The sequence below is a fragment of the Phaseolus vulgaris genome, chromosome 3 (assembly GCF_000499845.2).
Source record: "Phaseolus vulgaris cultivar G19833 chromosome 3, P. vulgaris v2.0, whole genome shotgun sequence".
Lineage (NCBI taxonomy): Eukaryota > Viridiplantae > Streptophyta > Magnoliopsida > Fabales > Fabaceae > Phaseolus > Phaseolus vulgaris.
Window position 1 is genome coordinate 1644222 of NC_023757.2, and position 18514 is coordinate 1662735.

Consider the following 18514-nt stretch of genomic DNA (forward strand, 5'->3'; position numbering starts at 1 on the left):
TTCATAAATTGAGAGAAAAAGTAAAAGATGAAAATGAAATAAAATTTTCTGTAATTTTAAATTAGTTTATTTATAACTTGAAAAAAAATAGATAGATTAATTTTAACTTAAAAAAAATTCATTTTCTTAAGCTTTTATGAAAAAGTTTCTTCAAGTAAGACAAGAAGGAATGTACATGAAGTAAATGTATATCTTTGAGCTACATATTCAACTCCTTAGATATTGTACTATTATCCACAATAGGAAGAAAAACAGCAACAGAGGAATGAGTTTCAGTATTCTCCAGAACTCCATTGAAAAAGTTCTCTGTCTTACTTTCTCCTTCTTTATCTGAATGAGAGTGTCATGCACACACCATGGGAAGCTGAGAAAATGATCCCTCTTTAGCCCTTCATTGTAGGACCCCCAGTACCTAGGATGATATGTAACATGGTACCAAGCTGATGCTATTGCATAGGCAACATCACCATCATCAACTTCAGAATTTGACTTGTTTTTTATCATCACATTGAACCAGCTTCTAGCTTCCTTTCTTAGAGACATCACAGCATGATTAACTCCTTCCAAGTCCTTTCTTTCTCTGAAGGTTTTTGACATTTTCAAGATATTGCCACTCATTATTTCTGCTTCTGTTTCTATACCATAGTAATCCATTAGGTTCCCCAGCTTGAAGTCATACATGTTCTTGTATTCACAAGCACTTGCTGTGTACTTCTCAAAGCCTTCAATCTCCATGTCACTGTCGTATGATTGCCTTGCCACTCTTCTTGTGAAGGGTTTGGTGAGACTCTTGTGTTGTGCAACATTCTTCACCTCACGATAAAGCTTTCCTATTATGCTATTTGATTGGTAACTTGGTTTATCTGGCTTTTCCATGAAATCTGGATACTCTTCCACGCGTAGATGTTGTGGAACTTCTGCTGGCACACCAGATTTTGCAAAATCAACAGCAACTGAGTGTAGCTTTGCAAGCTCAATGCATGCAGGGCTCATAGCTTTTTGAGGATCCTTATCAGCAAACACCGTGTGTGCACTTGCAACAATGCCCAACTTGTCTTTAACTATGTAGTGAGCAAAATACTCCTGAACTTCCTGTAGCCAGATAGCGATATGTCATTGCCAACAAATTAAACCATAAGAAAAAGCTCTCAGATTGTGTTTAATTTCTATACAAACAGTGTTGGAGATCCATATTGACTAAACCGGTTTTATAAAGTTAAATTAGACTTAAAGTTCATTTCTTAATAAGCAAGAATCGAGTCAGGTATATTGTGGAGGTTTGTTTCACTCTTTGTCTAAAGTAGTTGTGCTATATGTTCTCATAGATTCACATTTTTACTTTTCAGGTCCAAGTTTAGATTAAGGCATAAAACAAGATTTATAACAACAATTTCTGAAAAGAAATCAATGCCTATACTTTTTTGATAACATTGCTTTGTGCTGAGTATCATTCACTAATCCAAAGTCAGTCACCTTTTCAGACATGTAAAGTTTTATAAGAACATTTTATATCAATGTTTCTCTATTGCTATGTATATTTCCTCTATTTCTTATTTGTAGTTTGTTAGAATGATTCCCAACTGCAAAAATACAGCATGGATTAACCTAACTAGTGGATGGAGTTATCTGATAGACAATCTTTGTTTTTCTCATAGGAGGTAAAAATTTATGTTTGCTGTGTTCTTGATTCCCTCCCTTCTATCAATTGTACTTCTGTTAAATCAATACCTGTAATGTAACATCATGATCCACATTCACAACTGGAGATGGTGCATGATCCATGGGATTTTCCTGACGAGGAGGAATAAGATCAGGGTCCCAGCTGACAAAGTAGATATCTCCATCCAAGTCACTTCCTGAACATTCATTGGGATGTGGTCTACATGAAAACACAAATGAAATCAGAAAAAGCATACACATTGAAAATGTAATCTCTTCCATCAATTTGACATGGTAGTGGCTGAAAGGAACACTTGGTAGCTAATGAATAGGCCAACTATTCTAGGAATCTGTGAGCAAGAATGAAAAGAAAATCCAAGACAATGTTATTGACTTCTTTCATTGAATAAAGTCCTTTTCATGTAATCACAAAAATGCATTGAAAACCATTCCACCACCCTCAAGAAATTGAGCTTGTCATAATTTAATTTCATGCAATATGCTAAAACTATACTATGTTTTCTAAACAGAAATTTAGGTACATTATGCTATGTTACATTGAAAATAAATTATTGAATTGACATGTTATGTGTGAAATTTTAATCTGAAAACACTTGGATCAATATCTTCATGTGTATGCTGTTCTGGGAATAGGAAATAGTAAAATGGAAGTCATACCTTCTCCCCTTCTGTGGAAAAACAACACAGTCCACCATATGATGCAGAGAAGGTACATCCACTGCTCTTAAAACTCGAACATCTCCCGGGTGTAGACAGGGATTTTTGGCTACAATTACCTTTCCCTTAACAATATGTTTGCTTTTGTTTGATGCATATCTGTTAGAAGAAAGAGAGGACATAGCAAGAAATTGCTTATTTCTTTGGTGAGCTATCTGCACAAACACCTCTCCATATTTTAGAGTCCTAGTTTCATCCAAGCATCCTAACAATGCTCTTCCTCTCTTAACAAGTATCCTAGTTTTGAGCTGCAGTTCCTGTAGTTTTGATGCATATAATGTTTGCAACATCATGGAAACAAATGGTTCCTTATTTGGATGAAAGCCACAAATGAGCATTTCCTTCAAAACCTTTGCAATCTCTCCTGTGGACATATAATCTAATACCATCAACGGATTTCTTGACAACATTTTAAGTTGATTAAGAACTTCCCTTTGTTTCTTTCTGAAGACTTGATCCTGAACCCCGAGTGTGGACAAAAGGGTGATTATTTGACGATTAAGGTAACAAGGTTTGTATTTGCTCCATGCCAAAACATCCAAATTTGTGTTTTCTGACTTGTACTTGCACATGCTCTTTCTTAAGGACAGTTTAGTTGATGAGGTAGGATCAACAGCAACAACACCTTTGTACCCTCCATATCTGATTTGAAATGCAGAAGGAGTATCCCTACAACCACATTTCTTAGCCACTTCTTGAGCCAATTCATAAGATATCTTCCCAATTCCATCAGAGAAACAGTATTTGTTTTCACCTCTTCTGAATTCTATATCAGGAATAATTTTCACTTCATGTCTTTCAACTCTCACTGTTTCCCTGGAAGAGCTGAATGATTGACCAAGCCTTGCTGCATACTTGGCCACATTTCTGATTTCATGAAACTCTCCCATCCAGTTTCTTATATCAGATGCAGTAAGTCCAGTTCTTGATGCAACCATCCACACAGAGTTATCCCTCAACTGACTTGGTGAGAAGGCAAGAAACTCAAACTTCTTATCACCAATTTCTATGCCATTTTTAAGTGTTGCAAGTACCCTCTCATGAAGCTTTGTTTCTCTGTCCATGCTCACAGAAGATGAACTTGGCACCAAATCTGCTGAGTGTAGTTTTTCCATGTCTTCATCAACAAAAGAAACACGAAGAAAGTTATCAGTGTCTTCAGGATAGTTTCTCAAGACACGATTAGAAAGGTTCACTTCAGGACCACAGAAATATATTTTGGATGGAGTTACTTGCACTCTATGCACATAGACCAACCCATCATCCAATGAAATAGCACTAGATACTGGAAGTAGACCATTTTCTGAGTATTTCTTATATTGTTTCTCCAACCATTGTGCAGGTTCATAGCAGCACACTTTTAGTTGATCTAATTTATGCAGGGCACTTTCTATGTATTCAAGCTTTACTTTTCCAGGGTCAACCAGTTGAAAAAAATTGATGTCAATTGCCAACAGAGGAAGACATCCACACTGAACTAGTGAGTTGATTTTGAACAAAATTTTGTATGGTAAGTTGAAGCCTTGTGGAGGGTTCACTATGGGAACAAAATTGAAGTTAGAAGAGAAACCAATGTGTCTGTCAAGAGTGAAGACACTGTCATCAACTTCAGTATAATTACGATAGTGCTGGTTGAACTTTGGAACTTCAACACTTTTTGGAAGCTCAATACATAAAGTAGGAGATTGTCCGATGCTGCATGATGGGGTGAAATCTACTCCTCGAAACCAATGGTTGTTGTCACAAGCCTCCTTAAAATATTTGCTTTTGGAAACATCTTTCTCATAGATCAGAGGAGCGTTGCATAACTAGCATTTGGAAGAGAAAGTGGAAGAATAAGATTTCTTCTCTGTAGTCAAGCTAAAACTACCAGAACAAGATTCATGTTAAGGTAAAATAGTTAAGTCCTTAAGTTTTGACCTATGAAGCTCAGACACACCTCTTAAATGACGTGTCCACACGTATCGGACATTGATATTAGTAGGAGACCAATTCAAAAATATTTCTTGGATTTCTGACAATTCTAATACGGTTCTAAAATAATTTAAAAAAGGAGAAATACAACATTAATTTTCAAAAAAACTCAAATTTATTATATAAATTTTTAATATAATTATAAAAATATAGAAAAAATTCTTTTAAACCAGCAATGAGAAACATCTTTCTACGATTAAAAAAAAAAAAAAACTGAAACATATGCTACATAGGTTTTGACATGGTGCTGTGGAAAAGAACAATGCAGAAAGCATTTTCTGCACTTTCATGATACTTCTGGGGCATTATTTTCATGTCAAATAGAATATAAGTGACACATATGCATATGCAAGAACAAGCAATTATGAAGATGAACTATAAGCTCTATTATGAGGTCAAATTTCATCTTAGAATGAGTTGATATTTGTTTAACCAGTCTGACAAATATATAAGTTGCACTTCAAGAACTGAGTTAATCAATGTGAGACTTCCCAAAAAGGGTGATATATGGATATATTTGCCAATCTTAGTTGATATGATACTTGAAAGAGCATATGAAGTTATGACTTGTGGATGTGTACTTGTCCTTGTTTCTTGAATCTTTTCATAAGGATTTGGACACCATAAAGAAAAGTAAGGGATCGAACAATGTAGAAAACTAACCTGAAAAAGGAGGAGCTTCTTGGTCAAATCATCTGAGTGATGCAGCTCAATACGTGACATACTCTCAGAAGAAATCTGCAGCTTATAATCCACTGACAAATAATGGAAAAATATAAACATCTTTCTCAGTCTGAACCCGAATTTGACTGAAGCACTTTGATGTTCCCAGAGTACACTAAGTTTGTTCTTGGATGTTTGACATCCAAAGTGCACTGCTATGTCATCTAGGCTGTGAGAAAAGTTTCTCTGCTTTGGCAAAATGTCATGTTTTATTTCTGTAGCATTTAGAACATGGTCACCATATGATAGGTTTTGAGTAACTAAGAGCAAGATTGTTTCAACACTTTTTTTGTCTGTAAATTTAACATTAACATGTGTGGTAGGATCTCCTTCTTTGAGCTGCTCAATCTCCACAGCATGAACAGTTTGAGGGCCTGTGTTTTGTTCCAAAAATTTCCTCACCTCTTCAGCTGACACTGTAGCTGGGAATCCATGCATTTGAATTGTCTTCCACATAGTGTTCACTTGATTTGTTTACCTGAAATTTAGATGTGAATGGAAAATAAGTGCTCAATCATTACCAGATCCTCTGAAAGAACAAAACTAGATCAAAATTTAGGAAATGTATATTCTTAAACTAAAAAGGATTCCAATATGAGCACGATGCTAGCTGGAATAGGATGTCTAGCTTATATAGCAAAAATTTCTATCTATTGCTTCTGGGGTGTTTGTTCATCTCTTTATTCTTGGAGATTCTTAATGTGATTTGGTTTATGTAAAAGGATTGAGATACCCTTTTATATCCCTCTTAATCTAATTTCATTCTTTGCTGATAAAAAATAATTAATAATGAAAAGAATATTGTCACCAGATAAAGGTGTATCAAGAAAGAAACTCAGACTTCAAATGTTTTTTATTAAAAAATCAAATCAAGTATATTAGAAGTTCCATATTGATAAAACTAAATAAAATGAGTAATATATAAGAAGAAAATCCACAAACTTACATTACCTTAAAATTTTGAATTGAAAATGGTTTACTTATTATTCATAAATCACATATACCAAGTTCTTCAAAGAAATTCTACTACTTTGTTAAAGTCATAAATAAAGAACATGATGGCAATCTATTTGTTTAGCTTATGTTGCATTATTTTTTCATGCATACATTTATATTTTTCCTCCATATATAAATAAAATATATTGTCATCATCTTTAAGAACTTTTTTCAGAAACTACTTTTCTAGTAATTTTGTCCCTTATTCGAATTATCATTTTCATCTTGAATTTCAATAATATTTTTAAATTACCAATAAGTAAATGTAGTCTTATACTGCAATATGATTTTTTTATCATAAATATAAACTATAATTTATATTTTTAAAATTATTTATATACTATAAATCATAATAATAATTTATAATTTATATATTTAATATTATTTATGTATTCTAAATTTCAATTATATAAGATGAACATTTATTCAATGCATTACTGTAGAGGAAAGGCTACTTGTTATAACATGATAGTTTAAAGAAGGGAATGTGGTCTACCAATAATTCTTTGCTTGGTGGGAGAGAGACAGAATGGAGTGTATAATGGATTTGAAGAATAATAAGTACTACATGGAGACAAAATATATCACTACATAACCCTCAAGAACACTGATAAAAAAAATTTCAAGAACATCATTATATTTCTAAATTTCAAAATAAAACAAACCATTGCCAATGTTTAGATTTTTTTTCTTGTATAGAAAGCAATGAGTAATGAACATTTCATATAAGAAAGTCAAGACACCACTTTCAATCTAAAACCTTAAGGTAATAAATAGGTCTGTCTCTTTTCTTATATACTATTTGTATGGTCATGGGTCAAGCTCGGTAGTGTTTATGGGTGAATCATTTCTGATCATAGTATTTATGAGTGATGGGACAGAGATCATGGTAATTGACAGATACGCGAGATCAGAGTTATCATGACTTAATGCGACTAGGAAACGGAAAGGAATGTATCCAGCATAAAAGACCGATCATCAAGACACAACATTCTTAAGGGCTAGAAATCACTGTTTTTGACTTAACTGTATGCTCTAGTAATGACACATCTCTCTTAACTAGAACACTACTCTTCTAACTCATTTCTACTCAACCGATATCAAACTTACTTAAAGTGAGATCAACTCACTTAAAGGGAGAGAAGAGAGGTAGCAGGTGAGAGAAAAGAGGGAGTTGTTGAGATAGGGATGAGAAAAATGAAAGGGTGTGAAATGATTCTTTGCAAAATGCATTGTGGTGAAAGATTTTTTACTCACACTGTTACTACTTGAAATTGAATCTTAACATAGGAAGATGTTTCATCATGAAATAGTTATACATAATTTTCAAACTTCAAATTCTAAACACTTGTATTCTTTACTACTGAAGTCATCAAAATAAAACCATGCAAATTCAATTCTGTGAGAACAACTACAAGAGATCTGGTGCATGTTATACAACACTTACTTGTAGAATGTCTTGCAGAAGGCCAAAAAGTGCAGCAGCAGCAGCAGCTTTCAACTAAAAACATGCATTTTCATAGCTCCAAAGTAATTAAAACCACAAAAAGTTGAAACATCAAAACATAATTTACCAACATGCAAGCTGAAAGAAAACTCAAAGTGTACCTCTCTGGTTTGAGAAACCCAGAAGATGCATAAAAGAACAAGAAGAAATAGTGCACTAGACAATGGACCCTTTTCCCTAGAGATGGAATTTGAAATGGCTACTTAACTTTATATGATTGTTAGAGTGTACAAGTTTTATTTATCACAATCTCTTCCATTTCATTCGACAAAAAGCTCTCTTACTGATTAAAAATTAATATTAATATTATAAACATTTTACCCCTTATTTATAAGCTATCATGAAGGTATAGTTAATATATAATTGTTAGAAATTTTACGTCCCATTGATATCATTGATATAAGAAAATTTTATAGTATATAATTATATAATGATTTCGTAAAGTTGAGTCAATTTAAAGTTTATTTTTTAATAATAATAACTATAATAATATTAAAAAAAATCATTAAATAATTATTAATTTTAGTGAAAAAAATAATTAGTTACTGTATTGATTAAATTAGAGACCATTTTAAAAACTAAAAAAATATGGTTTTTAAATTAATTTATATTATTGTTAAATAATTTCTAAATTGATATTTAATTAGCGATCAAAGTTTCTGCTACTAAATTTAGAATCTGGTAGCAAAAACTTTGGTAGTTAACTAGATACCAATTTAAAAAGTATTTATCAATAATAGAAACTAATTTAGAAATCAATATTTTTTTTAATTTATAAAATAATATATAATTTAGTCAATATAGTAACTAATTATTTTTTATCTTTAAAATTTATTTTTAATTAATTATTTTATTGTGTAATAATGCAAACTCAATATATTTTCTATTATGGAAAGTTTTTATATTTTACATTACATTTATGATAAGAATAACAATATTACTATATTTTCCATTAAATCAATGGAATATTTATATATTTCCCATCTACTTCTTTATTTCCTTACAATTTTATTATTTTTTTAATTATTTATGTATCTTGCTATTTTTTCATAAATAAAAAATAATTTTTGAGTCCTTAGTTTTGTGTACGAGGTATATGTGCCTTGCCTTTTCCTTGATAAGAGGGCAAGTATAGGAACCAGGATTCTCATTCTTTTCTTCACTTTCATACTTTGGAAAAGTCCAAAACAACCTCAAAGTCAAAAAGAAACTCAGAGAATAAAGCTCAACCTACCATTTTTTTTTTATATTCAGTAATATCAAAAGTGAAAAAATAGAAAATTAGAATAAAATAAAGTTATTTAACATTACAAAGAAAATCATTAAAAAGAAATTAAATTTAGAGAAAAAAATTAATTAGTTGTTATATTGACTAAATTGAATACTATTTTAGAGACTAAAAAAATTATTGATATCTAAATTAGTTTATATATTGATAAATAGTTTCTAAATTGATATTTAATTAGTTATCAATCTTTAGCTATCAATTTTAGAATCTAAATAATTAGTAGCTAATTAGATATATCAATTTAGAAACTATTTATCAGTAATAAAAACTAATTTGGATACTGATAATTTTTTTAGTTTCTAAAATATTATCTAATTTAATTAAATATAATTTCGTTTTTGTTATTTACGTATACAGATTAAAATGTAGATACCAGTACAATGTGACACATCTAATTTAATATGAATTTTTAAGTTCCAATATATTATTATAAAGGTTTTAAACTCCTTTAATCACTTATGATTAATTTAATTCAATCTTCATGGTAATTTTACGAGATAATAGAACAGTGGAGTACTAAAAGTTTCTGTTTATAGTTTGGTAAACACTAATATCCTTTCTTTTACTACAAAAGCTATATCTAAAATATCTCATTCAAGTTTTGAACATCTACAAATTTTACTTATTTTAGAATCAAATATAATTTATTTGGTTTTACTGAAAAATTTAATGTTTTTTTTTTTCTGAATTCCTTTGTTAGATCTTAGTATATTAAACTTATGTGATATAAAACGTGAGAAAGTTATCAACCTACAATAAAATTATTAGATAAAAACTAATTAATTACTATATTAATAAAATAAAATATTAATTTTAAAAACTAAAAAAATTATTGATATTTAAAATAATTTTTATTATTAATAAAATTTAAAAATTAATGTTTAAATTAATATCTAATTAGTTATCAAGGTATTAATTACCAATTAATTTAGATTCTAATATTGATAGCTAAAACTTCATAACTAATTAGATCTTAATTAATTAAATAGATACTAATTTAAAAACTATTTTACATACTAATAATTTTTTAATCTATAAAATAGTAAGATTTTAAGATTGATAGCTAAAACTTCATAACTAATTAGATATTAATTAATTAAATAGATACTAATTTAAAAACTACTTTACATACTAATAATTTTTTAATCTATAAAATAGTATCTAATTTAGTTAACATAGTAACTAATTATTTTGTGTATAAATTAGTTTTTATTTAGTAATTTTCTAATAGTGAAAATAGACTCATAAATATTTCTCAATCTTTAGAAAGTTTTTTAATTTTTTTTTCTTGTTTGGCAACTCAATTTTATTTTATAATGTTTTTTATTATAATTTTTTCAAATAGAAAATAAGCATGAAAAGTTATTTAGAAGATTATTTATACATTATTTAGAGTGTTGAGCATGTTGACCTTAGCCATCTTTGTATAAGGATCGAGACACTCCTGAAGTGTATGTATAGAATTGGGATAACCTTAAAGTATCTCATTTTATTTATTTTATTTTTTTTATTTTAATGAATAAAAAAATTATCAAGAATGAAATTAATAAAAATGTAAGATATTATAAGAACACAATATTTATATAATTTAATTTATTATCAATCATTTATCATTATATATTATTTGTTTTTATGAGAAACTCAATGTCTTTAGATTGAATTCTCCAAATAAGTTGGAATTTGCTAAATATTAGTGTAGTTGTGGATCACAATGACAAATGAACTTAACACTGGTCAGAGGAATGAGAGCCAACTCCACCTGTTAAAGAAAGTAAGTAAACATGAGAACAATAAATATTGCATTAAAAATATATTTCTAATACTTTTTTTTCTTTGGTTAATAAAAGAAATGTTACATTTAAAATAAAAAGATATCTAATCAAATTTATATATTTTATTTATACTTTTAAATAGTGAGTTATATTTTTCTCTAACATTAATTACTTAAGATAGTGAGAAGTGCATAAGCTAAGAATTAATTATTTAATGAGAAAATTTAAATTGGGAAGGTAAAAAGATACCTATTGACTTAAAATGACATATAAACAATTTTGTTCACGTGGTTTATAGAGTCTAATAACTTTTATATTTATTTTTGTTACTTTCATTAATAGTTTTAAATTATTGTTTATTTCATCTCTCCTTTTCAATTAAATTATGTTATAGGAATAAGAAGTGTTAAAAAAAATTATATAGTTGTATAATAATTTATCTTTTATCCAAAAATTATTCAAGAGTGGCAACAATTGTATAAATGGTTTTTAATTACTTTTTAAAATGGGGTAGTGATTTTATTTTAATAATAAAGTATTCTTATTAATTTTTCACTTCGATGTTTGATGTTGGTTTTCACTACTTTTACATATACACACATATACTTATATATAGTATCTTATTATTTGAAAAATATATAAGAATAACAAATAATAAAAATTATTATGTTTTTAAAAAAAAAATTATGCAACATTTTATTATGTGGATGTGTAAGTCATATTATATTCATTTGTTGCATCAATTTAGTTCATCTATAACTACATTCATTCAATCTATTCATTAATAAAACAAATTTGAACAAGTGTGTCCATTTTGTTTTATGGTTGGATATTTTGGTCAATACTTAATGAATCAAAATTAACCCAACAAATTTTATGATTAAATATTTTTTTAAATGCTAAAAAATATGTTTTTAAATTGGGTTTAGAAAAAGAAAAATAATTCAATTTTAGTATATGTATTACCTCTACTATTATATAAAAGAAAAAATAGGAACATTTTTTTTCTAATATAACAAACATACAACTACTTTCAAAGTTAATAATGGATTTGGAATAAAATAAAGGTGAATTAAGACAATATAAAGAAAACAAGACTATAAAATTGCATGGATAATAGATAAATTATGAAATTATATTTTTTTGACAAGATTAACTTCTATTTAACAATTTTATGTGAAAGAAAGTTGTGATAGATAATAGGGGTTAGAGTTTCTAAATTTCTTCTTAAAAACTTGTACTTCAGAAAAATAAGAAAAAAGAAAATATTTTTTTATATGTTAAAATAGATTATACATAAGTTAAAAATAAATAAAAAATAGAAAAATTATATAAGAGAACTTTTACAAATTAATTTATATATAAAGTAATTTTAATTTGAAGAAAATCATTTCTCTTTTTTTTTCTCTCCAATGATAGAGGACATAACTGCATGTGAGGCAAATCACCTTAATCAGTTTATTGATCCATTTTGCAGTGGTGGCAATTCAACATCTTGGATAGCTACAAGCTTGGCTTTTCCACCATATAGTTCTGGGAGAACTTCTTCACCAACCTCTCTTATGAACTCTCTTCTCTCATCCTCATTCGTCACTATTACAATCTGCATCCACCATCAAAACCTCATGAACTTAAACATAAAGCATTTAGACCCTTAAACTAAGGAATTCATTCAAGTTAAACAAAATTCAAAACTCAAATACCATACTTTTTAGGTACCAACAAAAGTAAGGTTGAATGTGTAACCTTCACTTTATTCTTCACTCATACCAATTAATAAAAGGGTTAAATATGTTTTCGTCTATAAGTCATTTCAATTATTAAAAGGTTAAATATGTTTTCCGTCCATGTAGTATAACGCAAAATTGATTTTTATTCTTTATCCAAACTTTAAACCTCAAAAAATATGAGAAAGAATATTTCTTCTATTTTCTTTTCTTTACTTGGATCAAAACAAAGAGTCTGAATATATATAATCAGTAGACTCATTCTAGATCTAGTTAAAGAGATATAATGTAAAATAAAAGTTCATAAAAACTAGAATAAGAAAAGATAAATTAAAAGATCATAAGTACAAAAAGAAACAACTAAGAACTAGAAAACACAAAATTAATATTAGTTTTCTTATAGAAACCTAGTATCTATATGATTTGTTACTAAATCTACCTTATTGTGTCACATTCAGACATTATGTCCCAATTCTGATTCAAAAGGAGTTCTGATTATGTAGCTGATTTTCATTTGGTTCAGAAATATGATTAAACTATGAGAATCATAAAATTAGAATGGAGAATGGGAGATTAGAAAAGAGGTGATGCATGTAGCCATGAATGACAAGTGTGCACAAGCATAAAATTTCCTCTTAAGATATAGTAAGTACCTTTTCTAAGGTAGCCTTCTCTAGGAAACGAGAAACTAGTTTCCAAACACTCACAAAAAACCATGGCATGTGTAAAATATAGCACTTTGCCAAACGTTCAGGGTAGTAATTCTGCAGTTCAACCAAGAACAGAAAAAATATTAGATTATATCCTCTGTTCATCTTTCCAATGAATGTTGATAAAATGCCACACTATATTGATGCCAATTCAGACATGATATGAACAGGGATTTTAACCAAAATTACAATAAAGTGGAAGTCTGATTTTACATATTGGCATTTATAATAATGCATGCAAATTTCAAGGGAAAAAAAATGGAAGTTACCTGTAAAAATTGAAATCCTGTGATCAACCCACGTGCATCAATATTTTTATATGAAATATTTTGCAGATCAATAATCCCAATCAACTTCTCATTCCCTACTTCCCTTCCTTTGAAAGCACTGAAGTTGAAAAACATCAAATATTAATTTCTTAACATTCTATCAGATTAAGAGAATAAAGAGAGAGCACAGATGAAAATTACTATTTGATAATACAACCTTTACTGTAGTTAGGAGGTAAAACAATGAATTGCCTTTATTTTAAAAATTAGGCAAAGATATTGTAACAGAACAAGTACACATGTGCTTTCCCAAAACTTCAAAAAAATTTACCTAGTTAGAACTCTCTCCTAATGATTTGTGAATATTTAAATGAATCAATAAATAGTATGGGGTGAGAAAAATGTAGAAAGAAAGAATTTGTGTTTTGGTGTTACTCATATTCTTTTTTGCACTTTACCATCTTCTACCTCCACCTCTACTATCTAAAATTTAGTTTTTAAGCACTAAAAAACAAAATATCAAATTCACCTCATTCTCTCTTATTGTATGTACCGTTTTGTATCTCGTTATGATATATTAATGTGGTAGATGTTTTGTAATGTCTGTTAAATCTCCAGTCGGTTGGGTGATAAAAAGCTTGTGTTAAAATTATTTGTATAAGGATTGGGACAACCTGAAGTGTCTCATTTTATTTTATTTATTATTTGCTGATAACAAAAAGATCTGTCTGATTCAGATAATCTTTGCATGCTCTTTGGATTTGAATCATTTTCCCTCTTTTCATTACATCACTTTAGATGTTTTCAATTTAAGTCCTAAAACAGATATCCATGTGTAAATGAGCCTCTCCTAAAGCAGCTAGAATACTTCTACAATGTACAGAAAATAGGTCAATTATTTTTTTAAGTAAAAATTGTATCACGGTAAAAACTGACATCTCAAATTAAGTAAAAGCTATCATGTTACGTATCACTGTAAAAATTTACATCTTAACTAGATTGACATGCCAATTTAAACAATCATCTATCACCACATAACCATAAAAAAAAAGTAAAATAGGTTAATTATTATAAATAAAAGCACCACAGTGTTAGTGAAATCACAGTACCTTGCAACTGTCTTGTCCAACATATATGTAACAAATTCTGAATCAATGAACAGAATAGGACAGTCAGCCAAACTTGAAAAATTTAAAGAAGGTAGTGAAACAATTTTATCAATCCCCCAATAACCAAATTAAAAGTCAATTAAGAATTACTAAATTGATAATCATCAAATATAACAATATGGAGAAATAATATGGAAGCATGAAAAGGAAAATATAACATATTCTATAGTTACATTGTATCTTGACTTCTTATTGTTTTACCTCATTTTTTGTTTTAGGTGATGCTTGAAGGTCTACACCCTTTCAAAAGACTGAACATGTGTGGTTCAATGTGCTTACAATGGCAAGAGCCAACTATTTAATCACATATATATCTTTGAATAATTTTTTTCATAAAATTTCTAAATTTTTTTGAAAACAATAAACATTTCCATAAATTAAAATTAACTTATTTATAAAAAAAATTATAAAAACATAAAAATTTCTTTCTTAAAAGTTCCCTGAAGATCATATGCAAACTCCTAGCATTCTTCCAGAATCTTAAATTTACTAAATATGTCTATATTTATTTCAGAATCTCAAATTTAAGTACACATTTTATAAGAATAAAATCTTTCTATTACATCGAATTGATATAACATAAATTTTAAAATTATGAATATTAAATAAAACTTTAGTCATAAAATTAAAAAAATAATAATAATAATTTTTATTGCAAAATATTAGAAAAAAAAATATTATTAAAGTAAAAATCTTATAAAATCATTAACTCCTTAGCAATAAAAAATAAATTAAAAGCTCATTTCATAAGTCTGTAATGAAAATGGCTAACATATCACAACAATTACAACAAAAACACTAATATCAAAATATAGACATGCCAAACTCAATTAATCCTCCTCTTTCTATCTTTAAAATTTTAATTATGGAATCATTTATGTAAATAGTTTTTTTTTTCTATGGCTGGTAAATAGAGACCATGAACATCACTAAAAAGTCAAACTAAAATGTTCTAACTATTTGAATTTATTAAAGATTTGACAGTGAGAGAAGAAGACAAAGAGAGATGGCCCACCACATGAAGAAGAGGATGATAGAGGAGAGAAGCCATTAAAATAACCTTAATCTAAGTGGCATATCCACAAATTTGGATTTTGAAGGAAAAATAATATAGTTTGATTAATAAATTATTCCATACTTTGAACAGAAAAAAAGTCAAAGAACAAAAACCAAGTGAAACCAATTTGGTAACATTAATTTATGAAGTCTTTCAGAATATTAGCCATTGAGACAAATTACATGAAAATGGAATCTTTAAACTCCATGTACTGGCATCAAACTTTCCACATTCACTTCTGAAAAATACATTAAACAGTGAAATGTTTCGTTAAAATGTACTTATTGTATTTTATATTTATTTCTCAATATAAGTTTATGAGATTTAATTTTTGAAACAGAAAATGAAGATAAATGATGATAAAATCCTGAAATTATTTATTAGCAAAGCCTAAGGATAACATGGTTATCCAAAAGATGAAGAAATACATGTAACAGTGAAAAGTTGTGTTAAAAAATACATTTATGGTACCTTATACATATATTTTTTAATATAAAATTGTTACTTTTAAAATTTTTAATAGAAAATAAAGATAAATGATAATAAAATCCTGACTTAAGTATATCTTCAATCTCTTTAATAGGATCATTATATAATTGCACATTTCTAACCAATGATCAAAAGGAAACAATAATCTTTTGGTACAAAAAAGCTTAGGAAGATAAATTTGAGGACTCATACATAAACTCAATAAGATTTTACCAACTAGATCAAACAGAGTTGACACAGAACATGATTTTTGTGTTGAAACTAATGAGAAAATATGTATAAATTCATCAGACTAAGAACATGGTTAATCCTAAAAACTCTTTTCATAAAAAAATTAGAGTTTGGAATTGAATGGAGTTTGAAGAAGGGAAGGAAATTACTCTTGAACTGAATCTGATCCTTGGCAGGAAAATGTCTGTTTGTTTGAACAATCATGATAGGGAATTTATCCCCAGACAAGCCCTGCAAGAAGATCTTCCTTGCTTCAAGTTCATCTGGAATTTCAGAATCTGAAATGAATCCATTAGGCACCATGGCACTCCTCCACTTCTGCCACTGCACAAACATCTTTGCTGCTTTTTCCACTTCCATTGATCGAGCAACCAAAAACCTTATCAGTGTATGGTCACTATACCCCTACAGAATGTGTACAATACTATGAATCAGAGAGAGTGAAAAAGAGAGAAAAGTTTGAAATATGAATGGAAAAGGAAAGTGAAAAAAGATGAAAATGATTGTTTCAGAAAGCATCATGCAATAACATTTATTATTTTAGTGTATTAAGAATCCTTCTAGACTCTCAAAAAGTTCCCAAGTACAAAAAATAACAATGATTTTACTACTTTCTTTCATAATTAAGAATTTTGTCTCTCACTTGAATACTCTTAGTTCCACAAAGAGGAAGGAAAAATTCACATCAGAAGTGTAATTTAAAAATTTAAACTTAAATTAACTCTATAAAACTATTTACAGTGATATATATGCTATGGTTTCACACTAAAATAGCCTAACGAACTCTGAGTATGAAACCTAATTTAACTTAAAAGAAAAAAGCCACCAACACTTCACATTCATACTATAAGAAAATGCAAAGATTAAAAATAAGAACTAACACCAATTTTAACCAAAAATTAAATAAAAACAAAAACAGAATCAAGAACAATAGTAGAACTAGAAACACAGAGTGAGTAGGTTGCATAAGAAAAATAACAGATTGGGTTAACCTCTGCAGAAGAACCAAGCTTCTCAACGGATTTTCTCATCTGGGTAAGTGCCAAATCTCTTTGTTGTTCCATTTGGGCGGAGAAAAAGTGATGGGGTTGGAACAAACTGAGAGCAGGTCCCAGAGAGGAGAAGAAAGGAAAGATCTTGGAAGTGAGAAAGCAGATTTTCAGAGTGACATCAACACATGGAAGAAGGAGAAGAAGAAGAAGGATGGAAGAAAGAAGAGTTAATTCCGTTGAAAAAAGGGAAGAAATATATAAAGGAAGTTGGTTGGGTGGGACACGTCTCCTTCATTTTGGTTTATTTCATTTCACATATATTACTCGGGCGGGGATACACGTATTCGACACCGATACCCACATCTGGTAAGATACGGTATATCCGTAAGATACTTGTATACAATATTGATAAAATCTTCGATTCAAAAAATATTTGTTAGATTTATAATAAATATAACAATTTTAATATAATTTTAAAAATTAAAAATATTATATAAAATTATAACTAAAACATACTTGTACACATAAATTTTTATTATCAATTTATATAAATTATAATATATAAATTTGTGTTTCATATCCTACATATTTTAAAAATTATATATATCTTTGTTAAAAATTATGAATATCTTCGTATATATATCGTATCAATATCTGTGTTGTATCCGTACTCGTACTCGTATCCGTAAACGTGTGTGAGTGTGTGTCCTACATAGTTTCACATATTTTGTATTTTATTTCATTTTTCTTTCATCAAGAAATTGGTTGAAAACTGACAAAATAATCTGCATCACAATTTAATTGGAAAGTTATATAGTTTTGTCCTGTTGCGTATACTTATACATTTATCATTTTTTCATAATATTATTTTTTAAATTATATTTGGTATATTTGTTGTTAATTGACAATGTTAAAAATATTTATATTGAATGATAAAAGGTAAAGTATTTATAGAATTAGTACGATATAATTGTGAAATGACTATTAATTAACTTTCAAATATTTAGGACGTAGAACCTAGGTTACTAATTGTATATGGTATATTTTACACGTCACTACAATATTTAGTTCGTATAAATAAATAAATATAATAAATAATAAATTTAGAAAATAAAACATAAAATTGTCTTAACTACTACTCATATTATCACTTACAACAACTCTGTTATTATTATCTATAATATAATTTATTTTTAAATATTAAATACAATTT

The 18514-nt window shown here is 28.3% G+C and overlaps 2 protein-coding genes across 2 annotated transcripts; both read right to left on the minus strand.

Annotated features, from left to right (window-relative positions):
- Positions 1–172: 172 nt before the first annotated feature.
- Positions 173–7832, minus strand: LOC137806148 (probable RNA-dependent RNA polymerase 1). Its single transcript, XM_068606123.1, has 6 exons — positions 7699–7832; positions 7538–7591; positions 5035–5572; positions 2338–4205; positions 1729–1879; positions 173–1092 (listed from the first exon to the last, which is right to left on the minus strand). The coding sequence occupies exons 3-6, from the start codon at positions 5548–5550 to the stop codon at positions 208–210; spliced, it is 3420 nt and encodes a 1139-aa protein (XP_068462224.1). The 5' UTR covers positions 5551–5572; positions 7538–7591; positions 7699–7832; the 3' UTR covers positions 173–207.
- Positions 7833–10463: 2631 nt separating this feature from the next.
- Positions 10464–17585, minus strand: LOC137806149 (CRAL-TRIO domain-containing protein YKL091C). Its single transcript, XM_068606124.1, has 7 exons — positions 17302–17585; positions 16459–16714; positions 14473–14509; positions 13364–13481; positions 13038–13148; positions 12106–12260; positions 10464–10644 (listed from the first exon to the last, which is right to left on the minus strand). Exons 1-6 carry the CDS (start codon positions 17371–17373, stop codon positions 12111–12113), a joined length of 744 nt encoding a protein of 247 aa, XP_068462225.1. The 5' UTR covers positions 17374–17585; the 3' UTR covers positions 10464–10644; positions 12106–12110.
- Between the last annotated feature and the right edge of the window lie 929 nt (positions 17586–18514).